Source organism: Octopus sinensis, linkage group LG6, assembly GCF_006345805.1.
Source record: "Octopus sinensis linkage group LG6, ASM634580v1, whole genome shotgun sequence".
Classification (NCBI taxonomy): Eukaryota; Metazoa; Mollusca; class Cephalopoda; order Octopoda; family Octopodidae; genus Octopus; species Octopus sinensis.
In genome coordinates, this window is record NC_043002.1 from 108,714,761 (window position 1) to 108,728,660 (window position 13,900).

The following is a 13,900-nucleotide window of genomic DNA, read 5'->3' on the forward strand; positions in this document are numbered from 1 at the left end:
TACTGGTTTACTCTTTTACTTGTTTCAGTCATTTGACTGTGGCCATGCTGGAGTACCACCTTTAGTCGAGCAAATCGACCCCAGGACTTATTCTTTGTAAGCTTAGTACTTATTCTATCGGTCTCTTTTCCCGAACCGCTAAGTTACAGGGATGTAAACACACCAGCATCGATTGTCAAGCGATGTTGGGGGGACAAACACACACACATATATATATATATATACATATATACGATGAGCTTCTTTCAGTTTCCGTCTACCAAATCCACTCACAAGGCTTCAGTAGGCCCGAGGCCATAGTAGAAGACACTTGCCGAAGGTGCCACGCAGTGGGACTGAACCTGGAACCATGTGGTTGGTAAGCAAGCTACTTACCATACAGCCACTCCTGCGCCTATAGTTTGTTAACTTCTAAAAGCTAATTGACCGTTTTGATATCATTCTGCTTGAGACTACTTTTGGTTCTATGATACAAATTTTCTCTTTTATAAAGTGGTCTAAAATCCATTCATCAAAATTTCACATTAATTTCTGTTCCAAATAACAGTTTAATAATGACAGTTATTTTAATAAATTGTTCGTTATTTTCAAAATTTACAGAAATAAATATGGTATTACAGTTCTATATTTAAGAGATGAGGAATTATGTACATTATCTACATTATTCACATTTGATGGATATTTGTCCTCATCTTCTTTGTTGTTAACACTGATATACCCTGCAGCCTTTATCAGGTGTCTTGGGGAAATTTCGAACCTGGGTTCTCATTCTTAAAGTAGTTTTCAATATTATTATTATTATTATTATTATCATTATTATTATTATTATCATCATTATTATTATTCAAGTCACTGCCTGGAATCGAACACGGAATCTTGGAGTTAGTAGCCCACCTTCGGAATGAGAACCCAGGTTCAAAATTTCCCCAAGACACCTGATGAAGGCAGGAGGATATATCAGCCAAAACGTTGTGTTAACAACAAAGATGAGGATGAATATCCGTCAAATGTGAATAATGTAAATAATAAAGGTGATATAATTCAACAGAAATTTGATGAGAAAAGGGTTGAAAGTGAATGTAGAAACAAATCTGTTGCCCGAGTTGAAAAATAGTTACAAGAACATTAATATTTAGGAAATAAAAGGAGGAATGATTTGGTAGAAATAAAAACTTGGGGTTAAAAATATATCCATATATTAAGAAAGATATTGATGTATGGTAGCACAGATCTGCTAAAATCATTTTCTATCTTTCTAAATAATGACTTTGTAGTTTTAGATGCAGTCCTTTGGCTTCGCTTTTAACCTGATAAAACAAGAGATATTTTAATAGAAAAAAAATCAATCTTTTTCCACCAACCTTTTCAGCCATGACTTCTAAGAACTTGCTGAAGACTTTATCGGAAACTGCAGCAAGACATTGCCACATATCTGAAAGAGACGAAAATGGTTCAACACTAAAAGAATATCTGACATATCTGAGGTTAAGCAGACACAAAAGCATGAAAGACAATGCAGAAGACTACTATCATTATTTTAAAACAAGAATTGTTCCAGGATTAAGAGGTCTGTTTTGCAACCAAGGAATTGCAGGAACCATGAGAAGGTGACGTCTGTCACGGCCCCATGTTGATCAATAAACAGAAACTGTGCAGAAGCCCATCTTGTATGTATATATAAGATGCAGGAGTGGCTGTGTAGTTAAGAAGTTTACATCCTAACCACACGGCTTTGGGTTCAATCCCACTCCATGTCAACTTGGGAAAGTATCTTCTACTAAAGCCTCAGGCCAACCAAAACCCTGTGAATGAAGCTGGAAGATGAAAACTTTAAAAAAATCTCATTCCGCATAAATATAATCTCTCTCTCTCACACACACACACGACAGGCTTCTACACACTTTCAGTCTACCAAATCCACTCACAAAGCTTTGGTCAGTCATTACGGTACCAGAAATGGTTAGTAGCCCATGCTCTTAACCACTACGCCATATGCCTGTGGGCAATTATGGAGTGAATTTTGGGGGCTTATAAATCTAGTATTTTCATATCCTTCATATGGCGTAGTGGTTAAGAGCGCAGGCTACTAACCCCAAGATTCCAAGTTTGATTCCAGGCAGTGACCTGAATAATAATAATAATAATAATAATAATAATGATAATATTGAAAACTACTTTAAGAATGAGAACCAAGGTTCGAAATTTCTCCAACACACCTGATGAAGGCTGGAGGATGTATCAGCCAAAACATTGTGTTAACAACAAACAAGATGAGGACAAATATCCGTCAAATGTAAATAATTCTCATCTCTTAAATACAGAACACCATTATTTTGTTTTTGCATGAATCACCACCCCATTATTGCCCCCACTTTTCTTCAACACCCCCTTGGAACTTTCCACTGCCCACTTTGGGAACCACTGTGTTACACTACCATAATGACTTGAAATTTTAGCAAGAAGATAAATGAGGCGTAACATTCATATCTTTCGCAGGTGTATTAATGATGAAGGTTAAGTGAACTGAAAAAGACTATAATAGCAGATCACACATCTGATTGGTTAGATTAAATCAATAAAGGAATCTCTATGTGGTCACTTAACCTGCTAGAAATAGCAGTCAAACCTCAGAGGATGGCTAGAGCTGAAATGCTCTTGGTCATAGGACTGCTTTATCAGAGCTGATGTGGTACTGGTGGTAGGGAAGGTGGGTGCTAAACTACAATAATTTGATAGATCAAAAGGTAAAAAATAAGTTTAGAAATGAAAGTATGTGAATGAAAAAACTCAGTGCAAATATAAATAAAATAAAAAAAAAAGGAAGCTGTGTTGTAGTACATACTGGCTTTATCTTTGATGATTGTATTGTCTTCTAAGTAATGGAATAACCCTTGGAATGATAATGGATCAGTGGAATAAGTTACCCTGGAATTAAAAAAAAAAGAAAGAAAAATAGACAAATTATAAGCAAGAAAACCAGAAAATATTCTGAAGACAACAGAAAGTCTGAGAGAATAAATCCTAATCTAAATGGTATTACCTGAGTGTCTCCAAGCGAAACACTGAAAGGAGATAAGCGCACTGTGCGAAGTTGAGTCGGTTTATAATAGCTGTCACTTCTGTGCTTTGATTGAGCAAATTGCAAATACTTAATCGTAGTTCATTCACTTCGGCCTGCAAGAAAGAACAAAGAAGAATGAGAAACAGGTCGTTAATAGACATAGATAATTAGTCCCAGAGTTAAGTTAGTCACAAAGCATTGAAATAAAAACTTCATCTTCATGCGAGGTATCCCCTGTAAGCCATCTGGTTGGAGCGAACCTCTCCAAAATATTACAACATTTCACCTCCTATAGGCGGTAGCATTCGCGTTGCCCCGCGCCGGGCGCTGCCGTCATCGGCGGCGCGCTGGCGTGCTGTTCGTTGTCCGCCGTCGCCTCGCGCGGCGGTCGGTCTCGTCTTTTTTTTTTTTGCCTTGAAAGTACTCGGTGCCCCTGTCAGTGTAGGTGCCACTTAAAAGCACCCAGTCTACACTAAAGTGGTTGGTGTTCAGAAGGGCATCAAGCTGTAAAAACCTTGCCAAAACTAACCTCACCTGTGCTTGTGCCATGTAAAAAGCCCTAAGTCTACTCTGCTGAGTGGTTGGTGTTAAGAAGACCATTCAGCTGCAAAAATCCTGCCAAAACAGTCACAGAAGTCTGGCGCAGGCTTCTCCTTGGTCATCCCTTGTGGTACCATCCCAGCATGGAAGGCAGACGTTAAACGGTGATGATGAGGACTCAATCACTATGAACATGTATTCAGTGCTGCTGCTGATATTTGTAATGAGCCCATGAGGGTGCCACTACGTGATTACTTGATATGCTAGAAATAGCAAATAAGTTCCTTTCAAATTATTGTCTTTAAAAAAAAAAGCAGTGGTGGGGGACATTAGATGGAACTCAACAATAACAGAGTATTTATAACTAGTAGTTATAAGGGGCAGGTGTAGCTGTGTGGTTAAGAAATGTGCTTCCTAAACCAATGGTTTTGGGTTCAGTCCCACTATGCAGCACCTGGCAGCAAATGCCTTCTATTATCGTGCCAGGTCAACCAAAACTTGAGAGTGGACTTACTAGACAAACGGAAAGACACCCAGAGAGAGAGAGTGTGTGTGTGTGTCCGTGAGTGTGTGTGTCCATGTCCTTGACATCATATGGTGGCTGTAAACAAGCATTAACATCAAACAAGCAATGTTGATCATAAACCAATACACCATGTAAAATATTTCCAGGTGAGGGTCAGCAATAGGAAGGGCAGCAGACCATAGAACATCTGCTAAAGCAAATCTCATCCAATCCATGCAAGCATGGAAAAGTGGATGTTAACTGGCGATGATGCAGTCTAAACCAGCAACAGTTACACACGCTTTGGACAATGAACATGGTACAGTGCTAGCAATGGGATACGAATTATCATCTCAAGATCTCAACAATATTTTATGATTTTGCTTAGGAATAGCAATACTAATAGCCAATTGTTAGAACTCAGTATACATAAGCTTTAGATTAAGCACGAGTCAAATACAGAGCATAATATATATTATTGAATGACAAGGTAACATGAATTACATAACTTCATTGGCTTACAGTTGTTTCTGCTATAAGAAGCAGTGCACTCAGAACTGAGTGCTTGTGCAACATTGTATAGTTTCCTTAAGGTAGAAAATAAGAGTTTACAGTTGACAGGAAATAAACAAGGTGAATATGAAAAGGAAACAGCAATAACAATTCAAATCTGTATTCATATGCTCTAATAAAAATGTTTGGCTCTCAAAGAGCAGCATCCAAATGTGGACGATACCAATACCTCCTGACTGGCCCCCATGCAGATAGCATATAAAAAGCACCATCCAAACAAATGGGGCCAATGCCAGTACCCACTAACTGGCCCTCATGCCAGTGGCACATAAAAAGCATCTATTACACTCTCAGAGTGGTTGGCGTTAGGAAGGGCATCCAGCTGTAGAAACATTGCCAAATCAGATTGGAGCCTGGTGCAGCTGCTGGCTATCTCTAGACCTCAGTCAAACCGCCCAACCCATGCCAGCATGGAAACAGACATTAAGCGATGATGATGGCAACAAGTAAACACATCATTAAAATAGAGTGGGACAACAAGGGTCAAATTTTACATGGAAAACCCTACATCTCACTAGGGCAAGAATATAAAATCAGGGTTAAAAATTCTTCTTACTGGTGCAACTCCATCATTTTTAAGTGCTGTATTGTAGCGCAACTCTGAACGTAGGTGTTCTCTCGAAAGCAGTAAAGGAGATTTTACAGCAATTTCACAGACGCCTTCAAACCAATCATGGGGCCAAATACCTACAAAAGAAACAACATTATTATTATTATTCAGAAGGATGCACACAGAACAGTAGGAACACAAGCAACAATGCATCTATTCATTAACACATTCCATCTGATTTGAACACAAATATCTGATTGCTGTTGTTTTTTTGCCACCAAGAGAGTGCCGCCTCCCTTTAGACAGAATGTGTTCATAACAGATGGCATTTATTAGTGTCAAAAGTTTTTGAGACACTGTCATGCTTCAACCTTATGTTTATCTCCTCAGTTGAAGCTACCTCATCAAACAGATGAATCTTAGAAGAGTACAAGCTCTTGTTTACAGAAATCAGTAAAACAAATTATTTGTTGATTGATGTTGATGTTTACCAAGCAGATAATAATTCATAAAGTGCAGCAGAACAACAAGAATCCAAACAATCACATGTCTACTTATCCTTAATGTTTTGGTGGATTCAGGTTTGAATATCATCAGTTTCTTTTGCTGTTTCGACTTCATTTTCTGTTATTGTTTAATTATCATCATCATTTAACGTCCGTTGTTGTCCATGCTGGCATGGGTTGGATGGTTTGACTGGGGCTGGCAAGCTGGAAGGCTGCACCAGAATCCAATCTGATTTGGCATAGTTTCTACGGCTGGATGCTCTTCCTAACGCCAACCACTCTGCAAGCGTAATGAGTGCTTTTATGTACCAACAGCACAGGTGCCATTTGCATGACACCAGCATCTGCCACAATTGCGATTCTGCTCAGCTTGATGGGTCTTCTTCTCAAGCACAACATAATGCCAAAGGTCTCAGATATTGCCTCCGTGAGGCCCAACACTCAAAAGGAGCTCAGCCACTTTGCCTCCATGAGGCCCAATGCTTGAAAGGTGCTTATTACGTTCCACCAGCATGGGTGCCAGTTACGGGTTACCAGCATTAGCCACAACTATGATTTCACTTGGCTTGGGGTGTCTTCCCAAGCACAGCATATCGCCAAAGGTCTCGGTCACTAGTCATTGCCTCCGTGAGGCCCAAAGTTCAAAGATCAGGCTTCTTCTTCTTATTGTTATTATTTTTATGATTATTCATCTCCTTTTACTTCTTTCTCTCAGTTTCTTTTATTGTCTATTCCTGGTCCTTTCAAGTGTCGGGCCTCACGGAGGCAATGACCAAGACCTTTGGCATTATGTCATGCTCGAGAAGAAGACCCATCAATCCGAGCAAAATCACAGTCATGGCAGAGACCTGTGTCATGCAAAGTGGCACCCGTGCCAGTGGCATGTAAAAGCACTGGTTACACTCTTGTAGTGGTTGATGTTAGGAAGGGCATCCAGCTGTAGGAAACAATGCCAAATCAGACAGGAGCCTGGTGCAGCTTTCCAGCATGCCAGCCCAGTCGAACTACCCAACCCATGCCAGCATGGACAACGGACATTAAATGATGATGATGGTCAGCATGAACATCATCATCCTTGTCTACAGTATCACAATTATGATGACCAACATTAAAATCATTTGTAACTTTTCCAAATTTGTCAATTCCCTTAATTGCTATTATTTATTCACCTAATTTTTTTTTCCTTGTTCTTTTATTTATCTTTTTGCTGTACTCTCATTTTATCTTCTTATATCTGCCATTATCCTAATCACCATCATCATCGTTTAACATCCATTTTCCATGCTGGCAAGGGTTGGACGGTTCAACTGGGATCTGGGAAGCCAGGAGGCTGCACCAGACTCCGGTCTGATCTAGCAGTGTTTCTACAGCTGGATGCCCTTCTTAATGCTAACCGCTCCGAGAGTGTAGTGGGTGCTTTTTACGTGCCACCGGCACAAGAGCCAGTCAAGGTGGTGCTGGCATTGACCATGTTCAGATGGTGCTTTGTGGAATAGTCTTGGGCACTTGGTTCAATCAGTTTGATGAAGCATATGTGAACTAAATTTCTTTCTAAATAAATCATTTTGGCATAGCGAGCCTACAAGTCAACAGTTTTAGATGATATACTCATCTTACAAAGTCACCTGGTTGCTGATAAATAAAATACATTTATGTGCCAGTGCCATGTAGAAACCACTGGTGCTGGTGCCACATAAAAAGCACCCACTACACTCTGTAAAGTGATTGGCATCAGGAAGGGCATCCAGCCATAGAAATCAGGCAACTGGAGCTTGGTGCAGCTCTCTGGTAGGCCAACTTCAATCAAACTGTCCAACAGGCGTTAAATGATGATGATGATGATTTGCTGGTATATAAAATGCAGTTCTTTTTTTCAAAAGCATGTCTCCAAAAAAGAATTATTAAAAAAAAATCATTCTAGGTTTTTTACATGAAGTTGAGTTTACATGCTGTAATGCAGTAAAGAGATCTTTTCCTGAATATGCATTGTTAAAATTGGGGTGCAACCAATAAGTTTGTGCATCTTTTATGCCATCAAATACAGGATGTGTACCATGAGTATAAGCCAAGTGGATGCAGGGAAAAACATGTTGCTTAGGATTATATCACTACAAGAACATTAATATTTAGAAAATAAAGAACAAGGATTTGGCAGTAATAGACATATATACTAGACAAAAATGTCTTGTATTCTGACTTCAACTCTTGCTGGGATCAACTTTGCATTTCATCTGTCTGGGATCAGAAAAACTGGCTTCAAATTTTGATAGAGGGTCATAAATTTCAGGGAAGAAGGCAAGTTGATTACATTGATCCCAGGGCTCAACCAGTACCTATTTTATCAACTCTGAAAGGATAAAAGCTAAAGTCGAATTTGGGGGAATTAAAACTCAGAAAGTTAAGACAGATGAAATTCTATTAAGCAGTTTGCCCAGCACAGTAGTGCTTCTGCCCAGCTCACCACCTTAATATGTATCAGTAATATTATAATTAATTCAATTGACTACATTCCTTCAATCACAATAATTAACCGTGTGCCTTGTCAAATAAAAATCAATATCTTGTATTCAGCGCAGGAGTGGCTGTGTGGTAGGTAGCTTGTTTACCAACCACATGGTTCCGGGTTCAGTCCACTGCGTGGCACCTTGGGCAAGTGTCTTCTACTATAGCCTCGGGCCGACCATGCCTTGTGAGTGGATTTGGTAGACGGAAACTGAAAGAAGCCCGTCGTATATATGTATATATATATATATATATATATATATATATATGTATGTGTGTGTCTGTGTTTGTCCCCCTAGCATTGCTTGACACCGATGCTGGTGTGTTTACGTCCCCGTCACTAGCGGTTCGGCAAAAGAGACCGATAGAATAAGTACTGGGCTTACAAAGAACAAGTCCCAGGGTCGATTTGCTCGACTAAAAGGCGGTGCTCCAGCATGGCCCCAGTCAAATGAATGAAACAAGTAAAAGAATAAAAGAAACTGTAAAATACTGGTGAATGATACAAACCTGAATCTTCTACGGCAAATCCCATAATTACACAATAAAGCCAGAAATCCCTGAATAGTTTGTTTAAACGTTGTTTGGGATCCCGAATTGGAGGCAAACGCCGAACGAGCTAAAAGGAGAAAAAAAAAAAGGAAGAAAAGATGAAGATGTGAGAGAAAAGAAATTTCATTTTAAAATTTTCATTGAGGTGTAGGTGTGAGTGTGTGCTTAAGAAGCTTGCTTCCCAACCAAATGGTCCCAGGTTCATTCCCATTTAGGCAAATGTTTTCTTCTATAACTCCTGACCAACCAAAGCCCTGCGAGTGGATTTGGTAGACAGAAAGTGAAAAGAATGTGTGTATGTGTGTGTATTTATACATACAAAGAGAGAAAAAGAACACATGCCAGTGCCACATGAGGGGCATCCATGAGGGTACCATATGAGGCACCTATGCCAGTTCCATGTATAAAGAACCCATACTGGTGCCATGTAAAATGCACCCAGTACACTCTGTAAAGGTGGAGGCACATGGCCTAGTGGTTAGAGCAGAGGACTCGCGGTCGAGGGATCGCAGGTTTGAATCTCAGACCGGGCGATGTGTGTGTTTATGAGCGAAACACCTAAGCTGCACGCGGCTCTGGCAGAAGGTAATAGCGAACTTCTGCTGACTCTTTCACTACAACTTTCTCTCACTCTTTCCTCCTGCATCTTGCAGCTCACCTGAGACGGACTGGCATCCCGTCCAGGTGGGAAACCTATACGCCAAGGAAACCACCCCTTATGAGCCAGGCATGGCTCAAGAAAAAACAAACACTCTGTAAAGAGGTTGGCATTTTGCCATAGAAATCATACCAAAACAGACAACTGGCCAACCAACACAGCTGGCAGCAACTCAACTCAGTTGGTATCAATGAAAATATACCAAGTCATATTTTTAATATGATGGCAATAATTAATACTTACCACAGCAATTACTGGTATGAGTAAACCAAGATTTCCAGCACTGCTTGATGCCTGTTAATATAATTAATAAATGATTTTAAGATAAATATTCATCTTACACTCTTGCTGTCTCACTCACATCTCTCTCTCTCTTCTCTTCTCTCATCTCTCTTTTCTGTCGTCTCTCTCTCTCTCATCTCTCTCCCGTCTCTCTCATGTCTCTCGTCTCTTTCTCTTCTCTCATCTCTCTCTCTTTCCTCTTGCTCATCTCTTTCTCGCCTCTCGCTCGTCTATTGCTTCTCACTCACTCTCTTGTTTCTCTCTCTCCCTCCCACAATGCAATTTCAAAACTGCTCTTTTGCTCCCCTTTCTACAACGTTGATGGGTCAGACACACAATCAAATTAATTCACACCCACACAAACCAACGCATACATATATAGCTTTCATCCTGTAGCTAAACAGCCAGTATTAAATGATATAGGTATGCAACAAAACAAATCTCAATGTGACCCTTACCTTCATTGCTCCTTGAGCACGCTCACTCGCCCGTTTGCCTTCCAGCCCCATTTGCACAAACAGTTCCAATAACCGAATCAGTAACTCAATTTGTTCATTCTCAGTTTGTATATTAGCTGAGATGTTTGCAAAAGCATTTATTACTGACAGGGAAACATGTCTGAAAAACAAAAAACAAAATTTGCCTGTACTGGTTTAAGCAAAATTCTGTTTCAAGCACAGAACCTCACTGCTTTACATGCAGTACCTCAATATAACCCACAGTTCTTCAATAGCACCCACAGTACCTCAATATTACCCACAGTACCTCAATAAACCATCATCCATGCTATTTTTTAAAATTATTGATCAAAATAATTTAATCAATCATAACCCAAAATTGTTATCAAAAATATCTGTCAGCAATTGTTGAAAATATTCAGTCAATCATTGCCCACAGTACATCAGTCATCACTCGATCACCACAATCAACTTTATTCAAAGCAAATCAGTCCAATGTCACTTAAATGACATCAGTCAAATATCACAATACTACAAATTAAATATCATTCAAATGCTCGCAACAGAACATCATTCAAATGACATCAATCAACCAGTCATTTAAATCATTTCAATCAAATGTCTCTCCAGCCTCCTAAATCAAACCCCACTCAAATCCCCTTGATTAAAACATCAATGAAATCCTCTCAAACACCCTTTGAAGTTAATTAATAATTACTTGTGGTAATGGTTTAATGAAACATCACCAAGAATATTTACTCCACAAATACAAATAAATAATCAAGTAGAGAGAGATATAGGAATCAAATCTGCTCAAAGGTAACTTGACATGATTAACAAACTGACACAGTACAAACCTGTATGCATTGACTTTATCTTCGTTGTCATAGCGTCCATAGGCTGAACTGCTTTCAATGCTGATCTGAGAAAACATCTTCATCACTTCTCCTGATATGCTGGACTATAAATGTAGAGAAAAATAAATCATACATGTAAGTATGCAGGCATTTTTTAAATTGTATGTAAAGCTTCTACAAGCCATGCTGAAACCCCCTTCAGTCATGACTGACCATGGGATTGCACCTAGAAAGCTACCTTCCCAGGCACAAGTTCGGGCAAGGTTGTTTATGGAAAACCAGCAGTTGCCCATGCATACCGGCCTCCCCTCTCCACGCCACCAGTGTTATCCAAGGGAAAGGCAAAGGGGCCAATACAGCTTGGCACCTGTGACATTGCAACTCATTTCTACAGCTGAGTGAACTGGAGCAACGTGAAATAAAGTATCTTGCTCAAGAATACAACACACAGCCTGGTCTGAAATTCGAACTCACAACCTCACAATCATAAGCTCGATGCTCGAACCATGAGCCTTCACAAGCCATATACATTAAATATTACCAATAATAGCAACAATATAACCCAGTGATATCATTTAAAAGAAATTTTTTAAAAATCTAAATAAAAGATGTAAACAGTTTCTACTCACACATCCAGCCATTATCATACATCCTAGCTGATCAATGATCAACTCATCAAGATGAGATTGGGGGGAACAGAATCGTTGCTGGAATATTTGCAATACAGATTCTACAGTCTTCGGTGTATCTTTTAGCGCCACAGCAACATGACCAAGTGTTAGAATTGTATTTGTTGAGATCAGAGCAGATTCTCTGTTGAAACAAATCATTGTATAAAAAATGAACTGAGATCAGCAATAAATAGGATCAAACAAAGTTAAGATCACATGAAATAATCAGCTGAAATAAACAAAAAAAATACAACAAACAGTAACAAAACAGAAAATATTAGACTCAATTTAAGTAACGATGGTTTGCGTTGGGGTTTTTTCTTCAGTTGTGGGTGAAAAAAAAAATAGTTTGATAACCACAAGGTAGTTATTAAACTACTTTTACCTGACATTGTTAAGTCTCAGATATATCATCAGATATGGCAAAGAAAGTCTCAGTTTCACTTATTACCTTATTAGGCAATACATTGTATGACTTCAATCATTCTTTCTACCTGAAAATAAAACAACTCTAATTTGTTGACTTGGAATTAAGTCAGCAAATAGTAAAAACGTTGTTGCATATATTTTAAAGTTATATTAACTGTCGCAAGTACATCAACTCCAGTACATGACTGGTACTTTATTTTGTCCACCCTAAAAGGATGAAAAGAAAAATTCAATCCAGCAAGATTTGAACTCAGGCTGTGAAGGGTCGTAACTAAAAGCATTTTGTCTGATGTTTTAACGATTCTACCAATCTAGGTTCCATGATATTTGCTAAGATAAACTGACTGAATCTTTTAGTTATATTGGCCTGGCACCGTTGAAACACATACAAGAGCATTAACAAATATTATATATATTGAATAGCAAAACATGATGTGTGCTGAAAGTAACAAGAAAGGTGATATAAACACAGACACACAAAGTAAACATAAGAAAAAATTAAGATGAAGCCAAACCACAAATTTGACACACAAACTATGGAAGATGATAAAAGGACACAGCAAAGTGAAAGTTAATACAGCACCTCAGTTGATATTTCCTTTGATCTATACTGCCAAGCCCCGACTTCTCTATTGTGCTTATTTGGGAAATAAGCACAAGTAAAATGGACACAAAAGCTAATTGGTGTCAGGAAAATGACACAGTTTAGGCTCAAAGCAAAATTTTAAAAAAAAAGCTAGAAATTGAAAATATGTGGAAGAGAAGTAAAGTATGTGGAGTGCACAATGCAAAGATGTTAAATTGCAGCTTCACAAATAGGATGGGGGTTGGGTATTTTTTTTTTAATTGCCCAGATGAGTCTACATTAACTGTGAACAGCTCTAAATTAGAAACCTGTGCCTGCCACAGTTTGAAGCATAATGGGAAAACAAAGTCGGATATTTTAGTCTCCAGAAATATAATATCATAAAATTCATTCGAGACCAGAAAACGTCATTGTTATGTACAGGTCTTATGCTAATATTAACCGGTTTTTGAGACCCAAAATACTATTCATACATATCATCATCGTTTAACGTCCATTTTCCATGGGTTGGACCTATATGTATCTATATCATCATTTTTTAATCATCTACGTTTCCATGCTCACATGGATCAGATGGAATTTGTTGGGGTGGATTTCCTATATTCAGATGCTCTTCCTATCGCCAACCCTCTCCCGTTTCCAGGGAAGGTAATCTCTACAATCAGACATATTTTCACAGAAGATTGGGAATGTAGGACACCGCTTGCATGATGGTGACACTCATTTACAATTATCACCTGATGTCAAGGCAAGGAGACAGTAACACACACACACACACAAATTGTGTATGTGTGTGTGTGTGTGTGTGTGTGATGCTTTTCGTGACCACCACTTGATATCTGGTGTTGGTTTGTTTATGTCCTCGTAACTTAATGTTTCTGCAAAAGTGACCAACGAAATAAGTACCAGGCTTGTGAATAAACCATAAGTACTGGAGTTGATTTGCTCATGTAAAACCTTTCGAGGCAGTGCTGTAGTATGGCCACAGTCCAATGACTGAAACAAGTGAAATATGTAAGTTGCTTATTTAAATGTTTCTGTTGTTGTTGTTGTTGATGTTAAGCTGGATCATTCAGAATAATAATTAAAAGTACTTTTCCGGCAACCATCAGGTCCTTTATTTTTATTTCTATTAGGCATAGTGTATCTAGTACAACATTGTCCAATGTT

At 38.8% G+C, this 13,900-nt stretch overlaps 1 protein-coding gene across 11 annotated transcripts in view; it reads right to left on the bottom strand.

Moving 5' to 3' along the window:
• Positions 1 to 13,900, bottom strand: part of LOC115212901 (phosphatidylinositol 4-kinase alpha) — a 162,150-nt gene that overhangs the window by 76,458 nt on the left and 71,792 nt on the right. For all 11 annotated transcript variants that reach the window (XR_004999797.1, XM_029781704.2, XM_029781703.2 and 8 more), the window contains 9 exons: positions 11,674 to 11,857; positions 11,045 to 11,148; positions 10,188 to 10,347; positions 9,691 to 9,741; positions 8,748 to 8,856; positions 5,236 to 5,366; positions 3,041 to 3,174; positions 2,843 to 2,925; positions 1,362 to 1,432 (listed from right to left, as the gene is read on the bottom strand). Coding sequence is in view for 10 of the 11 variants with exons in the window: in XM_029781704.2 (XP_029637564.1) it covers positions 1,362 to 1,432; positions 2,843 to 2,925; positions 3,041 to 3,174; positions 5,236 to 5,366; positions 8,748 to 8,856; positions 9,691 to 9,741; positions 10,188 to 10,347; positions 11,045 to 11,148; positions 11,674 to 11,857 (1,027 nt within the window). In the remaining variant the exon portion in view is untranslated. The remainder of the gene's footprint in view (positions 1 to 1,361; positions 1,433 to 2,842; positions 2,926 to 3,040; positions 3,175 to 5,235; positions 5,367 to 8,747; positions 8,857 to 9,690; positions 9,742 to 10,187; positions 10,348 to 11,044; positions 11,149 to 11,673; positions 11,858 to 13,900) is intronic.